The sequence below is a fragment of the Phallusia mammillata genome, chromosome 7, assembly GCF_965637545.1.
Source record: "Phallusia mammillata chromosome 7, kaPhaMamm4.hap1.1, whole genome shotgun sequence".
Classification (NCBI taxonomy): domain Eukaryota; kingdom Metazoa; phylum Chordata; class Ascidiacea; order Phlebobranchia; family Ascidiidae; genus Phallusia; species Phallusia mammillata.
The window spans coordinates 368709-395090 of NC_137258.1; the positions used below are offsets into that span (position 1 = coordinate 368709).

General features: G+C 38.5%; 3 protein-coding genes across 4 annotated transcripts; all 3 read left to right on the forward strand.

Moving 5' to 3' along the window:
- The first annotated feature begins 2054 nt into the window (after positions 1 to 2054).
- Positions 2055 to 6013, forward strand: LOC145238204 (UDP-GlcNAc:betaGal beta-1,3-N-acetylglucosaminyltransferase 7-like). The gene is made up of 2 exons (XM_080101295.1): positions 2055 to 2241; positions 4347 to 6013. Exons 1-2 carry the CDS (start codon positions 2088 to 2090, stop codon positions 5438 to 5440), a joined length of 1248 nt encoding a protein of 415 aa, XP_079957421.1. The 5' UTR covers positions 2055 to 2087; the 3' UTR covers positions 5441 to 6013.
- Positions 6014 to 12392: 6379 nt separating this feature from the next.
- Positions 12393 to 13708, forward strand: LOC145238744 (uncharacterized). The gene has a single exon (XM_080102002.1). It carries the CDS (start codon positions 12393 to 12395, stop codon positions 13662 to 13664), a length of 1272 nt encoding a protein of 423 aa, XP_079958128.1. The 3' UTR covers positions 13665 to 13708.
- An 8568-nt stretch (positions 13709 to 22276) lies between these two features.
- Positions 22277 to 25099, forward strand: LOC145238504 (uncharacterized). Of its 2 annotated transcripts, none has more exons than XM_080101695.1 (3): positions 22277 to 22645; positions 24143 to 24393; positions 24600 to 25099. In XM_080101695.1, the coding sequence occupies exons 1-3, from the start codon at positions 22297 to 22299 to the stop codon at positions 24774 to 24776; spliced, it is 777 nt and encodes a 258-aa protein (XP_079957821.1). In that variant the 5' UTR covers positions 22277 to 22296; the 3' UTR covers positions 24777 to 25099. The 2 variants fall into 2 exon arrangements, with proteins under 2 accessions (XP_079957821.1, XP_079957822.1); XM_080101696.1 differs by having other exon boundaries at positions 22278 to 22645; positions 24605 to 24701.
- Positions 25100 to 26382: the final 1283 nt, after the last annotated feature.

A 26382-nucleotide genomic window follows, 5' to 3' on the forward strand; every position in this document is an offset into this window, starting at 1 on the left:
TAATATAATTACGACTAATGTGGAAAACTATACACGGATCTGTTCATAAGTTTAATGATGAAAATAACGGCCCAAATAGACGTAAAAAGCGACTTGCTTTATTGTTCAAACGTTTCAGCAAATGCTCAGACCATCATAAGTGATATGAAAGCCACGTCAGTTACGTCTATTTGGGCCGTTATTTTCATCACTATGTTGTCCCTTTTGAAGTTTAAAGTTTAGTATTTTCGGTGTAGCTCAGGAAAGTCTGAAGGTTTTTCAAATGTACGTCTGAAAAAAGGCTGGTTTAACGATTTTTTGTGTCTGAAGCTCGTTTCTCGCTCATGTTTGCATTAGAGAGTCACTATTTAACCAGTAAGGCGTTAACCAGTAACCAGCGTCAGCTTACGCTTAGTGTGTCTGTCTCACTATATTTGTCTCACTATATTTCTGATCACTTCCCAGTTTGTAAATTACCGTATTCCGTTTTTTCCCCAAGGTCTTTTGTGGAGTTTCGGCCGCAAAGTTTCAAAGCCGCGATTGCGTTCCAGGCAAAATGACAGAGGGTTTTACTATTCCAGCAGTAAGGCCAGCTACGTTTGGCGCAGCAGCTTTAAGGTGCAGTTTCATGAGCTGCGGTTATGGGTATTTTGTGCAAATTGACAGACAGGCAGAAATAATGGCTGACGTATCATACGACACTGCTGGGCACAGGAAACAATGGAGCGGCAATTGATTCGCCAACCTGCACTATTGTACAGTTGAAGTCCACAGTCGTGTGTGTATAGTACAAGTGCACCGGCTGAACTAAGCTGATCATAAGTTACAGCACAGTAAATTTACATTGCACCTTACTGGTAGTTATCATTGCCTGATTGTAGGTTATGTCCTGTGTTATTGCAAGGCGTAGTAATGTGTATGAAGTAGCGCAGTGAACGGTTGCCTTTATGTTCCAGTTATTAGGAACAGATTGATAATGTGCTCGTACAAAAAACGCCCTAAACCAAGAATGCACAACTTGGACAATTCCAGATTCAGCAACACAGCTGTGATTTTGTGCGTGCTTAATTCAGCCTGTGTATATTTGATGGTAAATGGCAAATTCATCTGACTGATTTGTACAGAAAATTATACGGATTTACAAACCACCTGGCAAAGTAGTGTTAAAGTGAGAAGTATGAGAAATATGCTGATCCCTGTGACACAGATCAGCTGTTAGCTTGGTTATTCGGGCGGAACAGGCACTGTGCGAACACAGACATATGCCGCCAAGTTCAACATGTCGTTTCACATTCGGTCAAGTTCTAGTACAATGCGTTGTTATGCGTTTGTGGTAACGGTTGCGTTTATGGTCGTAATGGACACATGTCCCTTTTCCATGCAAATGTAACCGTTATCGAGTAAGAAAATATTAAAAGTCACTAAGCGGTCATGTAACATTTATTTCGCTTGGTGTAAGAAAATATGGCGACACAATAGCACAAAAACAATCACCAAGCCGGAAATAGCTGCAACGATGAAAGGTTATGAAGTGGTGAAAAGCGAAAGCACAATTGGTGTATAGTTGCTATAGAACGTCATGCAGCTACACCGCCATCACAATTAAGTAGGATTGACGAGTCATAAATGCAGCACTTCATAATAAGGAAACTGGCTTTAAACGCTCTAACTAGCTTTCATGTTGCATTGGTTTATTTGTACGAAATGTATTGAAGAAAAAAATCACTTTTCATAAATGTTTTGAGGGCTTTTATCAACGGACGTTTTAATTAAATATCACACTAACTGCGAAATATAATTTTAAACTACGGTTTCTCAAGAGATTTTACTAAATTTTCCAATGCATTAGTACAACTGCTAGTAAAAGTGTAGATGTTTTAAGTATCGTATTCACAATATTGTGTTCATCATTAAACTTATGAACAGATCCGTATATAGTGTTCCAACGTATTCACAATAATTATGCAACAAAATGTAAATATTGGGTTGCAATGTGCGTTGGTGGACAAAAATAAATGCTTTTTTCTGAGCTGATATGTATCACACCATTCACATGCTTATTTTTTTCAGATTTCGTTTCAAACTGTTGTAGTTGTATTTTTATTCTGATGGCATTCTTCAGTGGGTTGGCCAACATTGGTCGCAAATCTTTGTTTGTTGTTCTCGTTATTTTCGTCACCATCTTCTCATTGGATGTAGCCACTCGTCTCATGGGATCTACAACCGAAAGCGACTTGGTCACGCATCACCGCACACCGCAAGGTAATCCGGGTTCACTCATCCGTACCCGTTCGACATGCTTCAGTGGTTAACGAAAACCACATATTTCCGTCCTTTCATCATCGCGTCGCTGATTATTATAAAACAATTGGATGTTGTTAACCGCAGAAAAAAACACAACCAGCAACATTTTAAGAAAACCATTGGAATAATTGTCACATCTTTTTCATCTCTATTATACGGTCAGATCTCACACAAAACATAAACGGAAAACAAAAACAAAACATAATTCGTTTCCCTGATTTATTATCGCCTTTACGCAAAAGCGTCAATTTTACTTCGACATTTTTTCGGCTCACTCCAATTATTAAAAATGCGATTGCAGCTTGTAAGTAAACTTGACGTTGGGAGCATTTGTGACCTTTCAGTTCAAATGGCCAAGTTGATGGAAAAACTGCGTAAGGTTTGTGCAAATAAACGGTTTGAGACATTTTGTATCCCACATAAATATAAACCAGTGAAAAAAAAATTCTCAAACCTTTTTATTATTTTTTCAAAACGGTCTCTTTGCCCCTATTTCGAGGGCTCGCGGTCCTTTAGCTGGAATGTGTATTTCAAAAAAACAAAAGTTGATTGCAGGATTTTAGCTAGTTATGCAAAATTGCGCATAACAATGATCGAAAGACGGCTTGTGACATCACAAACAAGACCAAAAAAAGCATTACGATTGTGCGCGAACAATTGAATTTTTGATAGTTGTCATTGAATATAGTTGTCATTGAAATAGGCTATTGTTTAGCATTGGAGTCAATTCTCAATTCTAATTTGATTTAAACTTATTTAGTGGCACAAACTGACGCTAAATAAGATTATAGAATAACTTCAACCGCTTCGCGGTCCCCCCAAAATTGCCTCACGGTCCCCGGAAGCAGGGTTCCGCAAATGTGCAATAAGTTAAGCGAACCTGTGCAAGCAGTCATGCGTTTCCTGCACTATCTTATATTAAAAGCAAATACAGATCAAGACTACAAGTAGGGGACGATTTTTGGCTGGCCGTCTCTTAAATTAAACCTCGATTTGATTTGATGTGTTCTCAACACAGAGCCCACAGTTCTCATTTGTTAGAATAAATACGTTCGTTTACCTACTGTTTTATGTGAAAATAGCAACTGACAATAGCATTATAGCAGTCTAAATATTGATATTTAGTTTCTTAGTGTTTTCCACAAACTTACATGCTAACAAAATGCTTGGGTCGCGAGAATTTAGAGCATTTTTTTAGGGTCGCGCCAAAAAGTATTTGCGGACCCCTGCCCTAAAGGACCGCGGACCCCAGTTTGAGAACCGCTGATATAAACCAAAGCTAATCAACGATGAGAAAAGTTTAATCGATTCAAAGTAGCTAATGTATTACATCCGTTCAGCGTATAAGAAACTAAATATTACCTTGTGGAAAAATACTGTTTGACTCAAAGGACATGTTGTAATAGATTGGCGTTTTCACCAGACCTTTGCCGTTAACTTAATAGAGCCTGCTTGCATTGGCGTATAGTCAGGAAGGGGTTAAAAGAGCCATTGACCCTGCCAAAATTTTAAAGTTGTGTACTGATAAAATATAAGTGTGTTTTCGTTATTTGGTCTCTCATTATAAATAAACTATCAATAGAATATATAAATTGCCAAAAATGACGTACATGAAATAAGTAAATAAAGCGGGTCGAACCGCAGTCTGGAAAATTACGTGTTTGGTAAAAAACGAAAAAACGGTATCAGACAACAAAATGTTGGCCCCTACTTACCACTGCAGAGTTGTAAACGGGCCCGAACCTGAATCGTTTTTGGAAAGCCTGTTTAGGCCTGATAGTTTGATTGACAGGGAAAGACCAATACAACCAACACAATAAACTATTTGTCTTAAACAAGGCGTTTTAGGGCTGTTTGACATTAGGTCAGGTCCAGCAAACCGCTATTTAGCCAGTTAAATTTGTTTTAAAAAATACCAAAAGTGTAAAGTTAGAATCAAACCGTTTTTTTAAACCGAAGCCCGAACCCGACTTACAACTCTGTGCCGCTGTGTGTTTGTTAAAGTTAACTGCTTGACCCAGGCATTGCCGAAGCAACAATTTAATATCGTTTTTTATGTGTAGCTCAACCGAAGTACCCGCGACAGAAACCTCCCTTAGTAGCTTCCACAACTTCCACAACTGTAGCGGCGACCACGACCACAGCATTGCCTGGTTTGCAGAGTATGGACCTTGATCTGAAGCTTCCCCCTGAAGTCCCCAAACGGCCAAACTCGAAGGAAATTATTCTCAACTACAGCCAGAGGCGGGATTACGCCCTGACCATACAACACAATGAAATGTGCGGTGCAGGGACGCCTAAAGCTCTAGACCTCAACGATTTTGATTATAGCAAAGATGTGTTCCTTCTGGCCGTGGTAAAGTCGTCTTGCTCAATGTCAGCGCGCCGTGGCGCCATCAGGCGGACGTGGGGAAACGTCACTTGGGTGAAAAATGAGCTCGGCGTGATTGTGAGGCTTGTTTTCCTGTTAGGCGCGTGTCAGGATAAGAAACAAAGCAACGATTTGATCGCTGAAGACAAGGTGCACAGAGACATCCTGCAGTGGGACTTCTTTGACAGTTTTCGTAATCTCACCTTAAAGGATTGTCTTTTCATGCAGTGGTACACGAGGTATTGCAGGAACGTTCCTTTCGTGTTTAAAGGCGACGACGATGTTTTCGTCAACCTCCGGAACATTGTGAGTTATGTAAAAGACACGCCTTCTGCATCGCGAGAAAACATGTTTGTCGGCTCGGTTTTGAACGGGAGTCCCCGAATCTTGGACCCAACGTGGAAATATTACGTCAGCTACAACCTTTACCCTGAAAAACTTTACCCCCCTTACGTTTCGGGCGGGGGGTTTATAATGGGAGGGCGCTTGGTGGTCAAACTCTTTCAGGCGTCTCTACAGACCCGGATTATTCCAATTGATGACGCTTTTCTCGGTATTTTACTGAAGAAGATTGGAGTTTCACCAAAAAATGACCGCGGGTTTAAAAGTTGGGGAATGAAGAAAAAAGACCCGTGCCGACTGTCCAAGATTAAAACGTACCACAAAATGCTTCCAGATCAGTTGCTGAAAGCCTGGGATGAACTGATGAAAGCGGATTTGTCGAAATGCGGAAAAGATAGCGACGACGTTTTAAGATCACAAACGAAACGCGAAATTCGTTTATGACGTAATAATTGCATTGTTAGTAATAGTTGAACTGGCGGCGTCGCTGCGCCACGAGTAGAAAGCTTGAATCGCACGCAAAGAAGGTTTTGCCACGGCGCGTAAAAGTGACAAAACGCTACATTCGGAGGAATTCTGATTTACCACGTTTATTCCATTTAAGTCAATTCTATGCAATGGTACTGACTAAATTAAGTTTATAGAGCTCTTCTGGCAAATGTATTTTTATTCCGACGTTTCTGACTAAATGTAAATGTAAACAACACTCAGAACGCGTTGGATGTAAACAAGACCCTGCGACCCAGACTTGTGCTTCACAATTGAACTTTGCAGTAAATATTTACTCGTTGTTGGTTTGTAGTGGCCGCTTCACTGTAACGCACAATCGGCTGCGGATCTGCTTTGATTCAGCTGAACTTTGCTCTTAAGTCTAAACGTTACTCACTGTAGCTTATTTATTACTGAACGAGAGTTTTATTGTCAATTAAATGTGGTGAGTTTCAAGCAACAATTTTTTTGCGAACTCGTGAACTTTGACATAGTGATGAGCAAAAGTTTCATTTTAGTTACGAGTATTTTTTTCACGGGGTTCGAACCCAGGACATTCCCGGGGACGAATCCCGATCAGAGTTTTATGTGTCTGTATGTGGGTCAGGCGCGCTGGACCATTCGGCCAAGTTCCTGCCATTTTAGTTACGATTTTTTTATTTTTTTTTTATTTTTATTTGCGATAACTAAGACACGAAGAAAGACAGATACATTAAAGTACAACAGAACAAACAGACAGACGCTAAGTATTTAACGGCAATCAGAGGCCAGTAGTTACGAGTTACCTGCAGTGACAGTTGCATGGCTGCGTATCGCCCACTTGCGTCGTTTAACACCAGAAAATACACCCGCTAGTTGGCGTAAAGCAGTACATGTCAAAATGTTTTGAGTTGGTACGGCTTTAAACAGCTCATCAAGGTTGTACACTCGTGAAAAGTTATGTTACACTCCGCAGAATATGTTTGAGGTGGAAGACATGTAAAGTACTTTATTTACGTTATCAGATATAGCTCCGTTTAAGTCAGTGGTTCCCAACCTTTTTTGTTACATTCCTCCCTTCGCCCATTTTCGAACTATCCATTCCTCCCCATAAGACGAACAACATAAAAAATTATAACAATTTATTCCACATTACAATTCAATGCGAAATTTGCTCTTGTTTGCGCTCTGAAAGTAGTTGTATACTCGGCGCAGTTCGTGACAGTGCACTTAGGCTACAGCTAAAATCTGGGTAATGATACATAACTGAGAATCTTGTTTCATTGCATATACTGTTTACTAACTGTAAACTATTCAGTTGTTAAGGAACTGTACAAAAGCCAGACTGTCAAGAAACAAAATGCTAAAACAATAGACTTTGTTACGACAATAATCGATTAATTTAAGCGTGTGAAACGTTGCATGCGGCCGTACAGGCCTTATAACTAGGGATGTCTATTTCAGAATCCTTTACAACCGGTTCCAAATGTGAACTGCATACAAACTATAATGGACATCAATGTATATACAAAAACATTCTGATGGACATCAATGTATATACAAAAACATTTTTTTACAGTTTTTTTGAAATTCCTCCCCTAAACTCATAAAATTCCTCCCTAGGGAGGAATTCCTCCCCGGTTGGGAACCACTGGTTTAAGTGTTATTTGTGAAGATAATAGCAAAAAGCCCAAAACAGCAAGTTTTTACCAGACAAAAATAAACGACGGAAATCTCGTTCAAGATTTAGCAGATGGAGGTTTGATAAGGCATTACCGTGCTGTTTTGGTCGTCTCAACTTGTCATCCCGAAAAACTAACAGACCAATGCCGGCTAGAAGGGAGTGTGGGCAAGAATTTGTCTACGTAAATGCAACGTCGATACATGTCTGGCACTCGTTTATTTTCTGACGGAATAAAACGTTTTATGTACGACCAATGCAAGGAGGTTCTGAAAAAACACGAACAGAAGTTGGGTAAAAGGAAAAAAGGTCAATTTTTCGTTTTCTGTTAGCTTTAAGAGGTGAAGTCTTGCTGCTTCGGGCAGGCTCGACGCGTCACTGCTGATCGGGTGCTTTGCACTTTGCTTAGCGGTGACGTAGAGCTTTCGATGCGCAAGTACCATCGCCTCCTGACAAGGTAAGGACCAGCTCCGCTCCTCTTAGACGAGGGAGGGCCCAATGCTGGGGCTATTTATTCCAGCGTTGCTCCCCTCTCTTGTTCAAGAAGCCGCCGCCTTGCGGGATGCTTTTGAGCCTTGAGCTCATTTTCACTTATCTCTTTTTATTTATCATCGTTGCTGCTGGCTACGAAAAAAATCTTTCAAATATTTTTTACAGATCGTCGTCGATCAAGCGCAGGCGGAGTAATATGTAACAGAATTAAAAACTTATTCGTTAAGATTTGTGGGTTCGAATCCCACCGCAGGTTAGATGTTTCTAGCGTACGACTTGCCATATGATGGTGAATGCTTGGTGACCGGCTGAGTCGGTATTATACCTTTAATAGACCTGGCGTGATGTGATTTATTCGTTAAGAGTATTTAATAAATAGAAGTTCATACCTCCAAGTAAGTACTTGTGTAGGAATCCATTTATAATTTTAACCAACCACATTCGTTGCATATTGTACCAACTGTTTAATAATCGTAATGGTAACTTAAAGCTGGAATCACCCAGTCCGTTTCTTGGTGAATGAAGACTAAAAAGCCTTATAGCAATAGATGTAAGTTCAGAAACACTTAGTCGTTCACCCTTTGGTGTTAAAGATATATATATTTCGCTATTACAGCATCGTTAGTATCTACGAACAAGCAGAAAAACTGTCACACAAATCTTGGATACTTGAACTGATACTTATGGAGTTTTCATGTAAAGTCATTTTAACCCGGGATGTATATGTACTCGCAATAGGTGCAGAGCCGCGCTTCTCAAACTGTACATCGTGACACCCTGGTGCGTCGTTTCAAATTTCCGAAGGCGCCGCAAAATAATTCCGCTAGGTGGCGAAACTTGGTTGAGTTTAAAACAAAAGTTTCAGGCCGAATGGTCATTTTCACGTGTTGCGCTCGTGGAGTGCGGAGCTAAAAAATGGCGGACAAACCAAGTTACGCACAGGCGGTAAATAAAACAGCGGTAGGATTAAGAAGACCGAATTGTCTTAACTTCAAAACTGGAAATGTATGCAAGCGTCATGATGCAATCGAGATTTTGAAAAATTTGGATTTCTCAATAAAAAAAGTCATTGGAATAGCTGAAATGCGAGGGAACAGCATAGATGTTACTTGCACAAGCCAACAAAATACTCTTGAACTTTATGCAAAGTTGTCAGGTAAAGTTAAACAACTTAAACTTTACGAAAGCGACAGGATTAATGTTGCGATTGGATGGGTGCCGGTGCCGTTTCCAAATGAAATTTTAGCTGAAGCACTTTCTGATAGATACGGCAAAGTGTTAAAAATAATACACAGAAAAGGTAAAGAAGGGCTGCTATCTGGAATGCGCATCGCAACTATGAATGCTGAAGATGTGGAGAAAAAATCTATCCCAAGCTATATAAGGATTGGAAACTGCGAATTTTATGTTACCTACAACGGTCAAGTTTTCACTTGTAAATACTGTGGTAAGGAAGGTCACAAACAAGCTGAATGTTCACAAAGAAAAAGCGATTTTCCTGTGTTAACTGGAACTGTAGAAGGAAAACAGTTGGAAACTGGACAGCGTACAAACGCTGATAACACTTCCCCGACTCGCCCTGAGGTGGCCGAATGCAATCAAAAAATCACAACAAATGCGCCTGACCTAATTGTTGGTGACCAGCAGGAAAATCGCGAGGATTCGGGCAACCTACCTGTAACAGAAAGCGGGATGACAAGCACCCCACAAGACAAGAAGGCACCTTTAAAAACAGCCAGCAGGAAAAGACTGGAACGAAGCCCTGAGGAGTTTCCACAAAGCAAAAGCTTTTGTGAGAAAACTATTTCACTAATCTGTCCAGGGTGCCAAGCAGAAGCGCATCTAACTGAAGAATCAAAGACGTTTATATGTTGGAGCTGCTCAAAAAAGTTTTTGGTAGCAATTAAATGCTGCATTGAAGAGCTCTTCCTGGTCCAGGAAAACACGAAAACGTGTCAGTGCCCGGGCTGCAACAATCGAATGAGATGGATGCCGTGTTGCAGAGACTTCCAACCGGAATTCCAAGTGGAAGGTAATTTATTTGAATGTGTTGTGTGCCAAAAGTTTTCATTAACTTGTCTATGTAAAACCGTTAATTTATTGCCGAACGTGACAACGAGCCAAGAATGTTCTAACATAGATTGTAGATGCAAAATTATTAATTGTAAGTGTGGTCAGAAATTGTCTCGTCTTATCAGTCCCAGCCAACCGTTTTTGTGCGAATGTGGCATAGAATATGAATGGGACATTAATATTGGAGTACAAGTGCAAAAATGAAATATCACTCTCTCTCTTTAGATTTTATGGCTCTTAAAATTAATTCTCACAATGTTCGAGGTTTAAACCTAGCTCTAAAAAGGAAAACTATATTTAAATATTTGCACCGTAAAAAATGTCATGTAGCATTCTTACAAGAAACACATGGCTGTGAGAAGAATGAAAAATTGTGGGGAATGGAGTGGGGCGGTGAAGCGTTTTGGGCACACGGAAGCACCAATAGTCGAGGGGTCGCAATTCTCTTTGCCAAACATCTTTCCTACTCTTTAACGAATATATACCGAGACGTAGACGGTAGATTTATAATGATAGAAGCGACCATCAATTCGCAGCCACTATTGTTTGTAAACGTTTATGCACCAAACAAAGATGATCCAGACTTTTTTGAAAAATTATTTGCCACGCTTAACGGATTTTCAACCGCGTCAATTATAATGGGAGGAGACTTTAATCTTGTAATTAATACAGACCTAGATAAAACCGGAAAATCAATCCACAGTAACCAAAAAGCAAAAGCTACCTTACAACGTTACATTAATCATTTCAACCTCACAGATATCTTCCGCCACAAAAACCCAATGCTGAAAAAGTTCTCAAGGGTTCAGAAAAATCCCCCAGCGGCATCTCGAATCGATTTTTATTTACTTGGTAATGATCTAATACAAAATGTAAAACAGGTCGACATTGTTCCTGGGACCATGTCCGACCACTATATGCTCGCCCTAGAGGTCGCCGTTAATCCCTTACCACGTGGAAAGGGTTACTGGAAATTAAACGCGAGTTTCCTAACCGATTTGAATTATATAGAAAAGATTAAATCCCTCATTGACATGTATAAAACGGATAATCAAGATTCCGCTATCAATCCGCATGTTATGTGGGACGCTTTAAAAGCTGTGATCTGAGGGGAAACAATCCGGTATGCATCCGAAAAAAAACGGAATAACAGCGCCAAACTAACGAAAATAGAAAAGGATATCGTCACAATTCAAAATGCTGTTTGTAACACGACGGGTACGGAACGTGACCAACTACACGACAATTTATCTGCCCTTCAAAACGAACTAGATAAACTTCTAAAGCGCCAAACAATCAGCGCCATTACCCGTAGTCGGACTCGCTGGGCTGAAGACGGAGAAAAAAATACGAAATACTTTTTAAACCTGGAAAAACGACAGGGCGAAAAGAAAAGTATAAATCGCCTAATTTCTGGATCGGAAATCCTCACAGATCAAGAAAAAATTCTGAAAAGCTTAGCGAAATTTTATGAACAATTGTATAGAAGGGATGATAAAGTCCAACATAAAAACATCAATGCGTCTAAACTAGCATCGTTGGGACTTCCCCAAATTCCGCTAGAAGCCATGGAAAAAATAGAAACTGAAATTCTGGAGACCGAGTTTTTAAACGCACTAAAAGACATGGGCAAAAATAAGTCACCGGGACTCGATGGCTTCCCCGCCGAGTTCTACCTAACATTTTGGGAAAACCTAAAAGGTCTTTTTACGGCGGCGTGGAGTTATTCGATCAAAATTGGAAATTTGACTCCTTCGCAGTCCAGAGCTGTTATAACTCTTCTTCCCAAAAAGGATAAGGACCCGCTTCACCCAGGTAGTTATAGGGCAATTATGCTACTAAATGCTGATTATAAAATTGCTTCTAAAGCAGTTAACAACAGATTACGGTCGGTTTTGAACCATGTAATCTCTTCTGACCAAAATGGTTTCATACCAAATAGATACATTGGTACTAACATTCGACTTCTATTTGATATTATAGACAGTGCCGACCACCAAAACATTCCAGGGGCAATTTTGTCATTGGACATATTCAAAGCTTTTGATACGTTAAGTTGGGATTTTATGTTTTCTGCATTAGAAGCTTTTGGTTTTGGCCCAACAATTATTAGATATGTTAAATGTTTTTACCAAAACCCGACATCGGCAATAATTAATAACAGTTTTGTATCTGCGCCATTTAAAGTCGAAAGAGGAGTGAGGCAAGGTGATCCTCTGTCTCCCACGCTTTTTGTTCTAAGTATTGAATGCCTTGGAATAATGTTAAGACAGGGGAACTTTTTAGGTATAAAAGTACATGACAAAGAATTTAAAGTTTCCATGTTTGCGGATGACACCGTTTTGTTTCTCTCCGGCAGCGATAATGATTTTCGCGAAGCATTAAGTATAATCACAGAGTTTGGCGATATGTCGGGATGCAAAATAAATATGAACAAATCAAACGCATTTTTTGTTGGTTCCAAACGATCTTGTTGCCACAAACCGATGCAACAATCCGGGCTCTTGTGGCCTTCTGAAAAAACTAGGTATTTGGGGGTTGTAATTCCAACCAGGACGTGCAGCGATGAAAAATTGCTAGAATACAATTTTTTACCTATACTGCAAAAGATCAAAGTTATTGCAAACCTGTGGTCTTTCCTTATTGGGGAAAGTAACAATAATTAAAAGCCTACTGGTGCCAATGTTGACTTTCAAACTTTGCGTTGTGCCCGTAACAGTGTCAGCAAAATATTTGAAACAACTAATCCGTATACTGTTCCGTTTTTTATGGGGATCAAAATGGGAAAGGGTCAAACGAACAACACTGTGCGCAAGTATCGAAGAGGGAGGGGCGGGAATGATTAATGTAGAAAATTATATTCTGGCACTAAACCTTAAATGGTTTCAAAAACTTCTTGATGAAAGCGTAGTTGCGAATTGGAAGCAAATCGAGGCACCATACTTAAGGGGACAAAGAGTTAACGCTTTTCTAAATGCAACTATATCGCTCAATCGAGCCGAGGTTAAACGTGTTTTACCCTTGAGAACCCTGCGCCACACCCTTGTCAGTTGCATACAAACTTTAAATCTGCTAAAAACAAAATCGACAAAAAGGACACTTTGGCTAAACAAAAAAATTAAGTACCAATCTAAAACTTTCTTTATGAAACCCCTGATCGACTCTGGCGTAATGTTACATAAACACCTATTGACTAATGAAGGAGAGTATGAAACTTACGACAACTTGGCGTTAAAATTTAATTTTCAGGCTAATAACGCAGAGTTCATTCAATTTATAAAACTTGTTTCAAGTCTGCCTGAGCAATGGGACTCAGAAAACTATATCGACCCACAAACAACTCAGTCAGAACATTTATTGAATTTTATTAAAGACACAAACAGCGTCAAAACAATTTACACAAAGCTACAAGACAGCGTGGCTCGCGTGCCAGTTAAGTCCCAAGAATTTTGGAAAAACAAGCTTTTCATAAATTTTGAGATGCCGTGGCGAGAAGTATATATTAACAACTTTAATTCCACTATTGAAAATAGGTTGAGAAGTTTTCAAATTAAATTAAATCTGAATGCCATCGTGTGCAACCAAATATTGCACTCCTTTGGGAAAATTGACTCCGACTTGTGCACATTCTGTAAAAATGCTACAGAAAACGTTTACCATGTTTTTTATTCTTGTCATGTAACTAGAACCCGAGTCCCACTGACGTTACCTCCCGTGAACTTACTTTTTGGTGTCCACAATGGTGGATCCGGCGATAAATTGGTGAACTGTATGTTGTTATGTGCCAGATATGTCATTTACCAATGCAAATATAGTGAAAATAAACCGACGGTATTTAGATTTGTATGCTTCCTTAACTCAGTACGTGTATCAGAATGTCATGTATCAAAAAAACGTGGAAACTTTCTTGCTTACCGCAAAAAGTGGTGTCGCCTGTTATGTACTGAAGTGTGATGTAATTTGTTACCGTTTTTCGCTCTTTTTATTATTTATCAATAAAAAAAAAAAAAAAAAAAAAAAAAAAAAGGCCGAATGGTCCGGCGCGCCTGACCCATATACAGACATAAAAAAAAAACTGATCGGGATTCGTCCCCGGGAGAGTCCTGGGTTCGAACCCCGCGAAAAAAAAAGATTATTTTTTAAACTTTGCCAAATAACGTTATTTGCCAAGATCGTGAGGCGCCAAGAATGTTTTCACGAGAAAAAGTAGCAACCTTGTTTCAAGCTAATAAATTAAACTTGGTGTTGTTTTTATCAATGTTGAGTCGCAGTTTTTCAAACTCATTAAAAACGTTCCGAACTTTTAAAAGCAAAGAGTGTTAATGAAGCAAATTCAATATTTTTAGCAGAAAGATTTGAGTCTGTTTGCAGCAGTGTGAACTTGCAAAATACCAAAAGCAGCGAAGTGTTTTGTGCGTCACAAGACTGGCGTCGCTCTGTCGACAAGGGCATGGGAACACAGCTCGACATTGTTTCCGTACCAGATATTATGACGTTTTTAGACGAAGCAGTGAGACCTTTAAAGGAGCCCAAACCAGCACAAAAGTTTTGCCGGCATTTGCAAGTGGGAGCCTGGCGTCGCTCTGTCGACAAGGGCATGGGAACACAGCTCGACATTGTTTCCGTACCAGATATTATGACGTTTTTAGACGAACCAGTGAGACCTTTTAAGGAGCCCAAAGCAGCACAAAAGTTTTGCTGGCATTTGCAAGTGGGAGCCTGGCGTCGCTCTGTCGACAAGGGCATGGGAACACAGATCAACATTGTTTCCGTACCAGATATTATGACGTATTCGGATGCAGCAGTCGGAACTTTCAATAAGCTCAAAGCAGCACAAAAGTTTGGCCGGCATTTGCAAAGTGGGAGCCTGGCGCCGTTTTGTCGACACAAGCTATTATTTCAGGGTCAACATTTCCCAGTGGGTTCCTGGGAACGAAGCGGACCTTGCAATAAACAAGTTTTTCTCCGAACAAACAATCGGTTCTCACGTGTCAGTTTGACATGAAGCAAGTCACTGTTTGTTACCGCGTCCTTTGCAACTCATGTTTTCCCCGTAAGGTGGTGCAACAATTCCTGGGTTATTTGTGGTTTACTTGTTGCTTAGATCATATCAAGAGAATGTTTTGTTCCAACAATACTACACTCATTAACTTACTCTACATTAGCTTGCAAAAAAACCAGAAGCACAATGTATTTAGATATTTTTGCAGTGTTGAATATTGTCTAGACCAGGGGTGGGCAACCTTAGTTACTGTAGGGCCGATTATAAATGTCAAAATTGGATCGAGGGCCGCACATGTTCATCACACAAAGTGATTTTGCTTTGTTTCTTACCAAATATGCTTAACTACAAGTATAATTCGTATTTGATTCTTGCCACATTTTGTCAGGTCGCAGAAGACAAGCATTAAGCGCATTAATCGGCTCAAAAAGATGTAATAATTGGACTCGTTTGCCAGTACTTTTGAAATTCAAGCGTCTCTGCGGGCCGCACAAGCATTAATGAAGGGAAGTTATTTACAGGCTCTCCCTCCAAGTGCACTGACGTCATGGAACAAACACCGACAATGCGAGTAGTCGAAAAAAAGCGATTTCTTCAGCATCGGTTGCCATGGTAACAGCACGAGAGCCGTTTCAGAAAAAGGAGCATTTTTTGCTCAAGGCACATTTGCCCATTATATATACCTTGAAGTCACACAGACAAATCAGTTGCTTTTAATCTTCGGGCAGGATTTACTTGTTACCTAAGCTTGTTTTCCTCTTGACAATCATTAGTGCGTCATATTGTCGTTGGTTTGTCGGCTGCTTGACAGTTTGTTTGGAAGTTCTTAAAATCAGTCAACACTAAGAGGATTTAAAAAAAAATGTATTTAAACCTGCGCTTTTTCGGGTTTGAAATAATATAGATTAACGACAATTCTCATTTATTTTTTTGTTTTTTGATATTTTTTTTCCACAGCACGTTTGTACAAAACTTGTTGTTATTTCATTGTTAAGTAATAAAATCAATGGGGTGTTGCAAATATGTGTTTTATGCGGTTTAAAGTAAAACCAGTAGGATATTGGTTTGACAGCAGCAAGAGCATGAAGGCCAACATCTTACGTTGAATGTGAACAAAAAGACTTTGGCCGAATGGTTAGTGTTTCATCAAATCTAAATCATATTGAAATCAGCAGGTCTTTACAAGCGTTTATGGCTTATACTACGTTGCATTAAAACAGTGGTTCTCAAACGTCTTAACGGTACCCTAACATTTTTTTTCGAGCACTTGCGGTCCAAGCTTAATATATTCATGAAATTTAAAATACTTGGGCAAATCAAAACTGTCCAGTTACCAAACTAAAAGTTAATTTATTCCTTTCGAAAGCATTCCCACAACAACATACAGAACGAATTTAGCTTCGTAAGATCATTTTGCGTGGGAATGTTTCAAAGGCATTTTATTACGTCACAAACAAGACTAAATCAATATTAACATAGTGCGCAAACTATCGCCTTTGTTACATGAAAATGAAGTAAATAACCACTTCTTCTCATATAAATATAAAACTCGCAGTTTGAGAACCGCTGCATTAAACTAACTCATGTGTACTGTTTGGAGCCGAATAAAACGACGGGCTGTAGGTTGGTGAACCCTGGTTTGGACAGTAATACGTAACAATTAAATAAAATCGCTGTCTCCAGAAATCATTGGCACTATCCGTGAGAAATTTGTGGAAAGCAATTTAGTAGAAAAGAATTAAGTACACTTATAAGCATAATATAAACCAGCGGTTCCCAAACTGGGGTCCGCGGTCCTTTAGGGGTCCGTGAGACAATTTTGGGGGACCGCGAAACGTTTGAAGCAATTCTATAATCTTATTTGGCGTCAGTTTGTGCCACGAAATAAGTTTAAATCAAAGTGGAATTAGGAAATCGCCTGTTTTGATTGCTAATCAATAGCCTTTATTGCATAATAACTAACAAAAATGCAATGGTTCGCGCACAATTGTAATGTCTTTTTCTCTCGTCTGTGATGTCACAAGCTGTCTTTGCATTATTGTTAAGCGCAATTTTGCATAACTAGCTAAAATCCTTCAATAAACTTTCGTTTTTCTGAAATACACATTCCAGCTTAAGGACCGCGAGCCATTAAAATAATGGCAAAGGGACCGTTTTGAAAAAATAATGAGAACCACTAATAAACCAAATAGCTTTTTAGGCAAGAGAACTTGTATTTGCAACATACAATCGCCAGACGAGCTATGTAAAGTTTTAAAAAATGGCACGGTAGCGTGCACGAGTAGGACACCCCTGGTTTAAGGCATGTTTAATACAATAAAGGGCTTTCTTTCAGGTTTTTATGCGATCTTCTAGCTTACTAAACTGTTACTGGTGAACCGCTAAAAATTTACATCTGTACTGTGGGGCATCTGGAATTTCATAATGCAAAAAAAAATTTGTGGCGACAAATCCTAAAAATCAGGATTTAATTTTAGGCCAAAATGTCTCGATTTTTGTTGATTAAAAAAGTATGTAATGACTGAGATGTAAATAATGGCTTAGATCAGAAGATATTTATTGTTTTGCTTGTGCGTTGGTCGTGCCAGATGTTGTGCCCGCAGTTCACATAAGTTTATAAGACTGAGAACGACTGTATTGCGAAATTTAATTCTAAACATTTTCTAAAAAACAAGAGCTGTTAAGATGCCCGCGAGAGGGCGCTGCAGTTCCAAATGTGAAGCTCTGTTATATTCGTTTGAAGTTTGTGCTTAAAAAACTTTTACCCAACGCTCTTTGTTTTATTAGGCATAAAAATACAGACAAATGAGTGAAATGATTTTTTTCAGCAAAATATTTAGGCCACTGTGCGTTAGATTCTTTTCATATATTCATAGTGGAAATTGTAGTCTAATAAACTTGTTGGTTAAAAAATAATTATAAATTAGGTTGTAAAGTCAGATTGGTTTACAGTTTGGTTGGTGGTTTGTCAAATGGTACATGCGCGTTGTATAAAGGCTATTTCGGTTATGCATTACTGTTGGTATAAACCAGTGGTTCCCAAACTTTTTCATATTTTTACAAAACGGTCCCTTCGCCACTATTTCGAGGGCTCGCGGTCCTTAAGCCTAAATGTGTATTTCATAAAAACGAAAGTTGATTGCAGGATTTTAACTAGTTATGCAAAATTGCGCATAACAATCATCCAAAGACAGCATGTGACATCACAAACGGGACAAAAAAAACATTACGATTGTGCGCGAACAATTGCATTTTTGATAGTTGTCATTCAATAAAGGCCATTGTTTAGCAATGGAGACAGTCGATTCTCAATTCTACTTTGATTTAAACTTATTTAGTGGCACAAACTGGCGCCAAATAAGATTATAGAATTACTTCAATCGCTTCGCGGTCCCCACAAAATTGCCTCACGGACCCCTAAAGGACCGCGGACCCCAGTTTGGGAACCGCTGGTATAAGGAATTGAAAATGAATTTTGTAGATTTTGTATTTCCGTTTTTTAATTTTAAGATACCCATCTATTTTGCCTGAGATTAATGTTGCTTTGTAGAAATTGTGGTTAAGTTCGGTGGAGACATGTCTTGTTGTTGTTTATTAGTTTAAGTGGGTCAACTGCGCAGTGGCGTATCTAGGATCGTTTTTAGGGGGGCAAAATATAAAATATATTGCGCCATCCGGCGGTAGACTGTATAGACCTCTCTGTTAGCACCTGTTGTGCCTACTAAACTCGCAATATCAACTAAATGCTGGTTAGCCTAAGGCCCTGTGAAGCCCCTACTCTTGCTGTAAGTAACGAACGTTATAGTCACGATTCGATCGTATACGTGTAACACTTGGTATGTTTTTTTGTTGAGGGAAACGAATAAAGAATGGAAGCAATATAAAATATTCACTTACGTAATACGACACAGGGAATTTACACTGTCTACATGAAGTCTATACGTCTATTTTTTTTGAAAATACCACTATTACGTCGTCGTAATTTAATTTAATGTCGCGGTGAATAAATAAAGAATCAAGGCCATTCAATCGAGGTTCACCCATAGTAGAACGCAGGTAATTTTTGATGTATTTTAATGTACTGAAAAATGTACTCACTTGATGCGGTTGGGACTGACTGGTTGTGACTATCTCGACACAGTTGTTTCTAACAGTGGTTGCCTCAAAAACATTATAGTGTGAATTATCTTCACTTGTATTAGTGTGACGTAACATAGTTATTATAAAATCCATTGTAACGTCATACGCGCAGTTGGACGCCAAGTGGCCTAGATTGGCATTCATCGTTTATTGAGATGTGTGACGAGCAAGCCTGTGCCAAAAAAAAACTTTTACCCAACGCTCTTTGTTTTATTAGGCATACAATGAAACAGACAAATGAGTGAAATGAATTGTTTTCAGCAAGATATGTAGGCCACTGTGCGTTAGATTTATTTCATATATTCATAGTGGAAATTGTAGTCTAATAAACTTGTTGGATAAAAAATAATTATAAATTAGGATGTGTAAAGTCAGATTGGTTTACAGTTTGGTTGGTGGTTTGTTAAAAGGTAGTTGCATGTTGAATAAAAGCTATTTCGGTGGTTATGCATTGTTGTTGGTAAGCAATTGAAAATGAATTTTGTAGATTTTATATTTCCGTTTTTTTTGTATTAAAGATCGGTGGAGACATGTCTTGTTGTTGTTTATTAGTTTAAGTGGGTCCACTGCGTATGTACTAGGATGAAAGATGTGTGGTTTGTTAATTAACAAGTTGTTAGTTTACTCGCATTTCTAATATTGTTTAGCGGCAGGACTGAAGTAGCATGTTGCTTCATATAATTTCTTGATAGTTTTTCTTGAAGCTGAAGTGTAAGCCGACATGATATTTAACCTGGTTTTCATTTCGCCTAACGCATCACGCAAATTGTAATGAAAATTTAATCCTTGTGTCGATTTAGACAAGCAGTGTTTGCGATATCAAATTCTTCTAATTGCCCAGATCCGTTTGTGGATAGCTTTAAAAACGTTTTGTTTGCCAAAAGTCATAAATACCGTTGCCTGTCTTTTCGGGGAGGGTTCACCACCGAGCCTGTGTTGCTCAGTTGGTACAGCGGGAGCTTCAGATTTCGTCACAAAATAAACTCAACGGAATTTTGTAGCAACTTTCTTAAGACTTAGAAACTCTCAATATGTCGAGAATATTGACCCAGTTTTCTTAGCAACAAAGTAGCCGCAACCGTCAACCGCGTCGGGTGTGCAGAGCCCTTTAACATTTTTAGGTCTCAAACTATTTTCGTGTGTGCCGTCTGCAGACTTAACAAAACAGTTTAAAGTTAAACACCTTAATATTCGTTGTGAGTTGGCAACCACCGGTCGTTAGGAGTTCGTTACCGGGTCGTTTAAACCAAACTCAATGTTCTCATCGAATCAAAGTTGCTATAGTTTATGAGGTGCTATAAAAAAAAAAATTTCAGTTTCAAATCAGTCCGCAGTGCAAAAAAGGTTGTCGAATCTCGGCGAAAACCGGCGAACTTGGTGCTGAGAAAATTGGGTCCTCCTAAAAACGGCTTGATACTGACTAAAGCAGAGCTACTCAAACTTTCTTGCTCTGCGACCCCATTTTCAAACAGAAATTTCTACGCGACCCCTTGATGGATATAGCCCAGGGGTGCACAACCTTTACGCTATGACGGCCACGTCGCAGATATTTATTTTACCAACGGCCCACAAATGCCTGCGCGCTTGCTTGTGTTTTAAAATTACTGATGTAAAGAAATACTTATATTATATATATACCATCTAATGGCGCCTAAAAGGTAGAGCTAATAACACCTCAACGAGAATCACAACTTCGCTTTCACAAGGGGGCGTAAACAGCTGAATTTTTATTTAGCGGGTATAAATGGGTTGAGTTGGGAAATAAGTTTTTCACATTTTTACATTAGTAACTAATTTTTTGGGTTGGTTTTATTGAATTTTAAGTGCTAATATCTTACCCCGACCCTAATAGCCCGAACCGTGAGCATTTTTGGAGATATAATCAAATCGACTTTTGGGTGTGATTCTCGTTATGGTGTTAGTAGCTCTACCCGCCTAAAAGGCCTAAATTAATTTCTAACTTGACACACAGATTGTCATTTTTAGCTTTAATGACGTCATAATGTACATTGTTTTTATTGACGTCACTGGCACCTGTGCATATATTTTAATAAACATGTTCACGGCCACACAAACTCGTCCCTGTACGGCCGCAAGGTTGTGCACCCCTGGTATAGCCTTTACACGGAAATGATGTGTAAACAAAAATGTGCGCACGTACACCATTTATTGTGACAATGACATAAAACCCACGATATTTCGCGACCCCAAAATTATATTCCGCGACCCCAATTTGGGTCGCGACCCACAGTTTGAGAAGCCCTGGACTAGAGTACATGATCTAAGAGTTTCATGCTTTGTTGGTTGGCGTAATGTAAGGTATTCTAAGAATTTTATAACTTTTAATGGGATTCACTCATTTTTTACCCCTCAACCCCGAAGTATTCGGTTTTAGCTTTTCCAGTCCTTTAAGTCAGAAATACAAAATTTTAAACAATTGTTTGTAGTGGGTTACTCGTTTAGTATGCACAATTTTGACTCAATCGGCCAAATAGTTACATTTACATCCCATTTACATCATTACATTTACATCATTGGTTTATTCACTTAATAAAACTTAAGTTAGCACGCGCATTTATAGTTTTTAGCGAAGGCTGTATATCTTAGAAGTGAACTTAATCATGATAAAAACGATACTTCGGTTTCATACATGTCAGGCAAACGTTGTTGATTAACATGAAGGTAAAAAACCAGAAGTTTTAAGACGCAATAAAAAGTCATTAAATGGTCATTGTCAGCTTGGCTGCCGTACGAAGAGAGGTCACTGAAGGTCAAGTTTGTAGGTATCTTTTGTCAAAAACGTAGCATTTTCTGTGTTTTTTCTTCCTTGAAGTTTGTCCATGCACTTTTGGCTTAAAATCTTTGAAAGATTTGGATGAAACTTTCACAGGTAGTAGATATAGTCATGTAGATGTGCCACTTGTTTTCTTTGTCTTGTTAGCCCAACTATTTACCCTGCTAGCTCCCTGAAATTGGCTCATTTTTAAACAATATTAAACCAGTAACACAACTGTTTACCCCACTTCACCGGTAAAGTGGTTGAATTTATAAATAATGTCCGTATTTAGTAAATAGCTTGTATAGTTTGCCATTTATAGGTGTCGATTGTTGTGTTTACCCTGTAGCCCCACTACTTACTCTGCTGCTCCCTAAATAAGTAAATTTTGGAATAAATTTAGACAGTTTGTTAATTTTGTCATTTTTAGGTGTTGATGATTGTGTTTCAGCCTATAGCTCCAATATTTACCCTTCTGTCTTTTAAAATAAGGCACACTTATAACAGTGTCTAAACTGCATAGTAAAAAAACCATTTAACGCATTATGTGCAAGGCTTGCATATGTGGGAAACCGTTAAGTTTCTGCCAAGGTTGCTAATAAGGGACCCAATATCAAATAAACATAGGAAATGTATTACATTTTGAAATAGGTTATATTGTATGTGCAATGGAAAAATGTGCTAAGCCACCCTTTTGGTTTATTTTTGACAGAATTCAATCATTAGGCAGAATGTACTTGATACCTATGCTAGTTTTTCTCTTGACAATCATTGGTGCGTCATATTGTCATGACAACCACCATGAAAAATATTTGGTTTGTCGGCCGCTTGACAGTTTGTTTGAGCAACAGCCTTCAATTTCTTTGAATCAGTCAACACTAAGAGGACCTCCAGGTCGGCCAGGTAAACGCGGACCGCCCGGCGATACAGGTGACCAGGGTCAACCTGGTCCGGTTGGACCCCAACCATTGCTGAATTGGACCCAAATCGACAAACGTATACATGAAATAATTAATGGTAAGACTTTCAGCTAATGTTTTCTGTTGTTAATAACACAAGAAATTTAAACTGTTGTCCGAATTCTAGTCACATGACTATTGAATAGACAACTAAATAATTGCTTACATATAAAAAATATCTACAAAACTAAATGACGCCAATTTGTTAAATAAATGCTATTAAAATGCACCTAAATAAGTTGGTAGTGGAAATGTTGTTAAAAAATGCGTTAAAAAGAAAGTAACCAATCCAATGCAATAGTTCTGTAAATTTTTATTTATTTATTATACATCGCTATAGTGATGTAATTTTCACGTTTGCACCAAAACCAAATGCTGTATTTATTGGATTGTAAGCCGCGCTTCATAAAGTGTTTACCCTGCAGTTGTGCAACATATAATCAAGGGCCGCATACATATTTTTTCATACTGATATTATTTCCACACCCCTGCTTTTTGTTTTATTTTTCGTTTAAAAGTCGTTTTCATGTTGGAAAATCTACTAACACAGGAACTCACAGACAGGCCTGCTCATTTCCAAAAAGTGGCGCAACGGAGCATAGTCTTTTACCAACAGTCAGCAATTTGCTGAGTCAGCAATTATTACCATAGTAAAAGCCTACGCTCCCTTGCGCCACCTTTTGAAAATTATCAGACCTGTCTGTGAGTTCCTGTGTTAGTAGCTCTACTTTTACATGTTAGCTTTACACGTCAACATACGCTCTGCTGGGTAGAAGTATTAGCGTGACCAGCAATTGTTGACAAATAGTTGTACTTCATAGCAACATAAAGAAGCTTTGTTAAACAATAGTACCTAACATTACAAAATGCGGCTTATAATCGAGTAAATGCGGTATTTAATTTTAATATTCTTTCATTATTTAAGTCCATAATTGTTTGAGGTGTAAATTGCGTTTTCGTCTTTCAAAATTCGCTTAGATGTCATACGTTTGGAGTTATAGTATCTCATTTGTTTGCCCTATTAATTGATTTAGAGACATTTGGTGATTTATTAACCTAAATCAGCGTTTTATTTTGTGGTGGGATTCAATTTTTTGTCAGCCGGTTCTATCACAAAAGTCATATTTTTCAGCTGGTTCTGTTACAAAAAGTCCAGTGACAGTAACCAGTAATGCTAACCGGTTCGCTGATCTCATAAAATTTCGTCAGACGGTTCTATAGAACCGGTGTGAACCGGCTGAATCCCAACAGTGTTTGTATCTAGTAATTATCACAATAGTATTCAACAGCCATTGCAACATAATGGCATTGTGCGCAACAATCAAAAAGCATTCACTGAATTACAATTACATACTTGACGTCATAAACAATTAACAGTTGAAGCTAGTAACCATCATTGATCGTTTGGCGCAATATCGTGCAAATAAACCTCCTCTAAAAGTCAAATTACCTCAAATTTAGCGCAGTTGCAACAACATTGACACAAACAGACCAATAAATTCGCCACTCTAACAAAATAATTATTTGTAAAGGTGAAATTTCTTTCTATTGGCAGAACAAAGAATATGTGCAGGAGTCGTGTACAGAGATCATTGCTACTGGCTACCGTGGATTGTTGCAACATACAATGTTCACGGTGGAAAGTCGGCAGCTGCAAATGTTTGTCGTTCCTACGGAGCCACATTGGTTGACATAGAGACTAAAGAACAATATGATGTTCTTTACAAATACATACAGAAAGCTTGGGTGAAACACGTTGATCGAACATACGATTATGTTTTCGTGTGGTTGGCATCAAGTTACACGGTGAGCGGCAATTTCTTAAAAGCGGCAATTTATTGTGAAGGGAACAATATTAATAAAAAAAAAAAAAACAAATTGATAAAATATGTAAAATCCAAGCAGCGTGAATGCGATAATTGTTTAACTTTGATAATCGCATAATTAGATGTTTAGTATAAACAAGTTATTTATTTTTTCATGTTGTGGCCAATGAACGTACATTTGTTTAGAATAGAAATGCTGTGAGCTCCACTGGTGGTAGTGTTTACACACGATGGCGTAGCGGCTATCCTACCAACTACCCTGGTATCGTATGGCTTGTGGGTAAACCTACATGGACTAGGTCTACCGGGATGCAGACAGTTAACGAGAGTGATCCACAACCTCTGCCGTTCTGTCGCCTGTAAATTAACTTTTAAGTTGTTTCCTAGAAACAATAAAATATTTACACGCTTTTATCTGTAAGAAATTAATTAAAACTGACATCATTGTTAAACTTATATGTGCTTGAAAGGATTGTTGCGTGCAGGCAAACCAAGATAAATAATCGCACCGAAATTATCAAAATCTAATTTGTTTGCCGGATTATTGTTTATCTAATCCGAATGTATATATGTTTGTTGATATTATACCTGTATAACCCTGTCACAAACACTATTTTGAAAATCTAAAAAAAATCTTTTTGAAAATGTATAATCGCACCAAAAATATCACAATTTTTCTTTGTTCATCGAGTTTTCGTTTTAACCGACCTGAAAGTACATAAGTTTGTTGACATGATAAAGGTATAACTGTCACAACTAAAATATCTTTTTTTTAAATGTATTGAAACCTGCGCTGTGTCGGGTTTGGCGCTGGAGTAGAAAAATTACGAGTTTGGGATGTGTGGAGAAATAATAGAGTAACGGCCAACTTCTATCTAAATGACAATTCACATTTATTTTGGTAATATTTTTCCGCAGCGCGTTGTACAAAACTTGTTGTTATTTCATTGTTAAGTAATAAATTCAAGTCATTGTTGGAAATATGTGTTTTATGCGGTTTAAGTGAGACCAGTAGGATATTGGTTTGACAGCAACAAGAGCATGAAGGCCAACATCTTACGTTGAATGTGAACAAAAAGTAGATCAATGTTTTAATTCTGCATTAAATGCTGCGTTTAAATTCATCATTAAAAATATCAAACCGCTTGACCGTTTATACGCGTATCACACCGGAATAAAACTCTAAATTTCACATTCTTATACTTACACCCGATGATATAAGACGCCCTGTGATCGTGTTTAAATTCCCACGTGAAATTTGCTTAAAGCTCAGTTGACAAATCATTAAATATGTTAGAAATTGTACTGACCCTTGTAGGTAGACAATTGAAACACACCGCATATAGTTGACTTATTGATTAAACAAATTAACGCTGCTCAACTAAACCTATTTGAAGAACACTATAGTTACATTTCCAAATCTGTGTTTCGACAAAGCATGTGTAGCGGTTGCGACATAATTTGTGCAAACTTTGCAATATTTGTTTACCAAAATAGCTCGTTTTTGACTCGCTAGCTCAAAGGCTGCGAGGAAGTTAAAATGTATAGCAACCAAATCCCACTGTATTGACAAATCGTGTTCGGACTTTGTAATATTTCCTGTCGCAGTTAATTAGGATGCAGAGGCGACTTTGTGATCTGGTGTTTGCGAGCTTTAACCGTATGTTTTGTACCGCGCTGTGATTGGACGCTGCTTTGTGTGGGAATTGTGCAAGAGCCAATCGCAAGAGCACATGTGTACGATTTAACGCCTTTTTCCGGGTATATATAAAACCGCACTCGTTCATTTCGATCTTTTTTAGCTCTCTTCTTCCATCTCTCTCTCTTCTCGTGAACAATAAACAAACGAACCGAAGTGCAAGACACGTGTGTGGAGTTTCCAGGACTCCGGTCCTGACAAGCCCAGGAGCTTGGGAGGTTAAGGACGGTGGTATACCTCTTTCTAATTTGTAGTGACTACAAAAATTTG

What these genes read in the sequence shown, in the direction of transcription:
- LOC145238204 (XM_080101295.1), top strand. Translation starts at nt 2,088, where the DNA reads ATGGCATTCTTCAGTGGGTTGGCCAACATTGGTCGCAAATCTTTGTTT. An exon ending in GCATCACCGCACACCGCAAG is followed by an intron (nt 2,242 to 4,346) that starts GTAATCCGGGTT and finishes TTTTATGTGTAG; the next exon opens with CTCAACCGAAGTACCCGCGA.
- LOC145238744 (XM_080102002.1), top strand. Translation starts at nt 12,393, where the DNA reads ATGTTGACTTTCAAACTTTGCGTTGTGCCCGTAACAGTGTCAGCAAAA.
- LOC145238504 (XM_080101695.1), top strand. Translation starts at nt 22,297, where the DNA reads ATGGAAAAATGTGCTAAGCCACCCTTTTGGTTTATTTTTGACAGAATT. An exon ending in TATACATGAAATAATTAATG is followed by an intron (nt 22,646 to 24,142) that starts GTAAGACTTTCA and finishes TTCTATTGGCAG; the next exon opens with AACAAAGAATATGTGCAGGA. An exon ending in GGTTGGCATCAAGTTACACG is followed by an intron (nt 24,394 to 24,599) that starts GTGAGCGGCAAT and finishes ACATTTGTTTAG; the next exon opens with AATAGAAATGCTGTGAGCTC.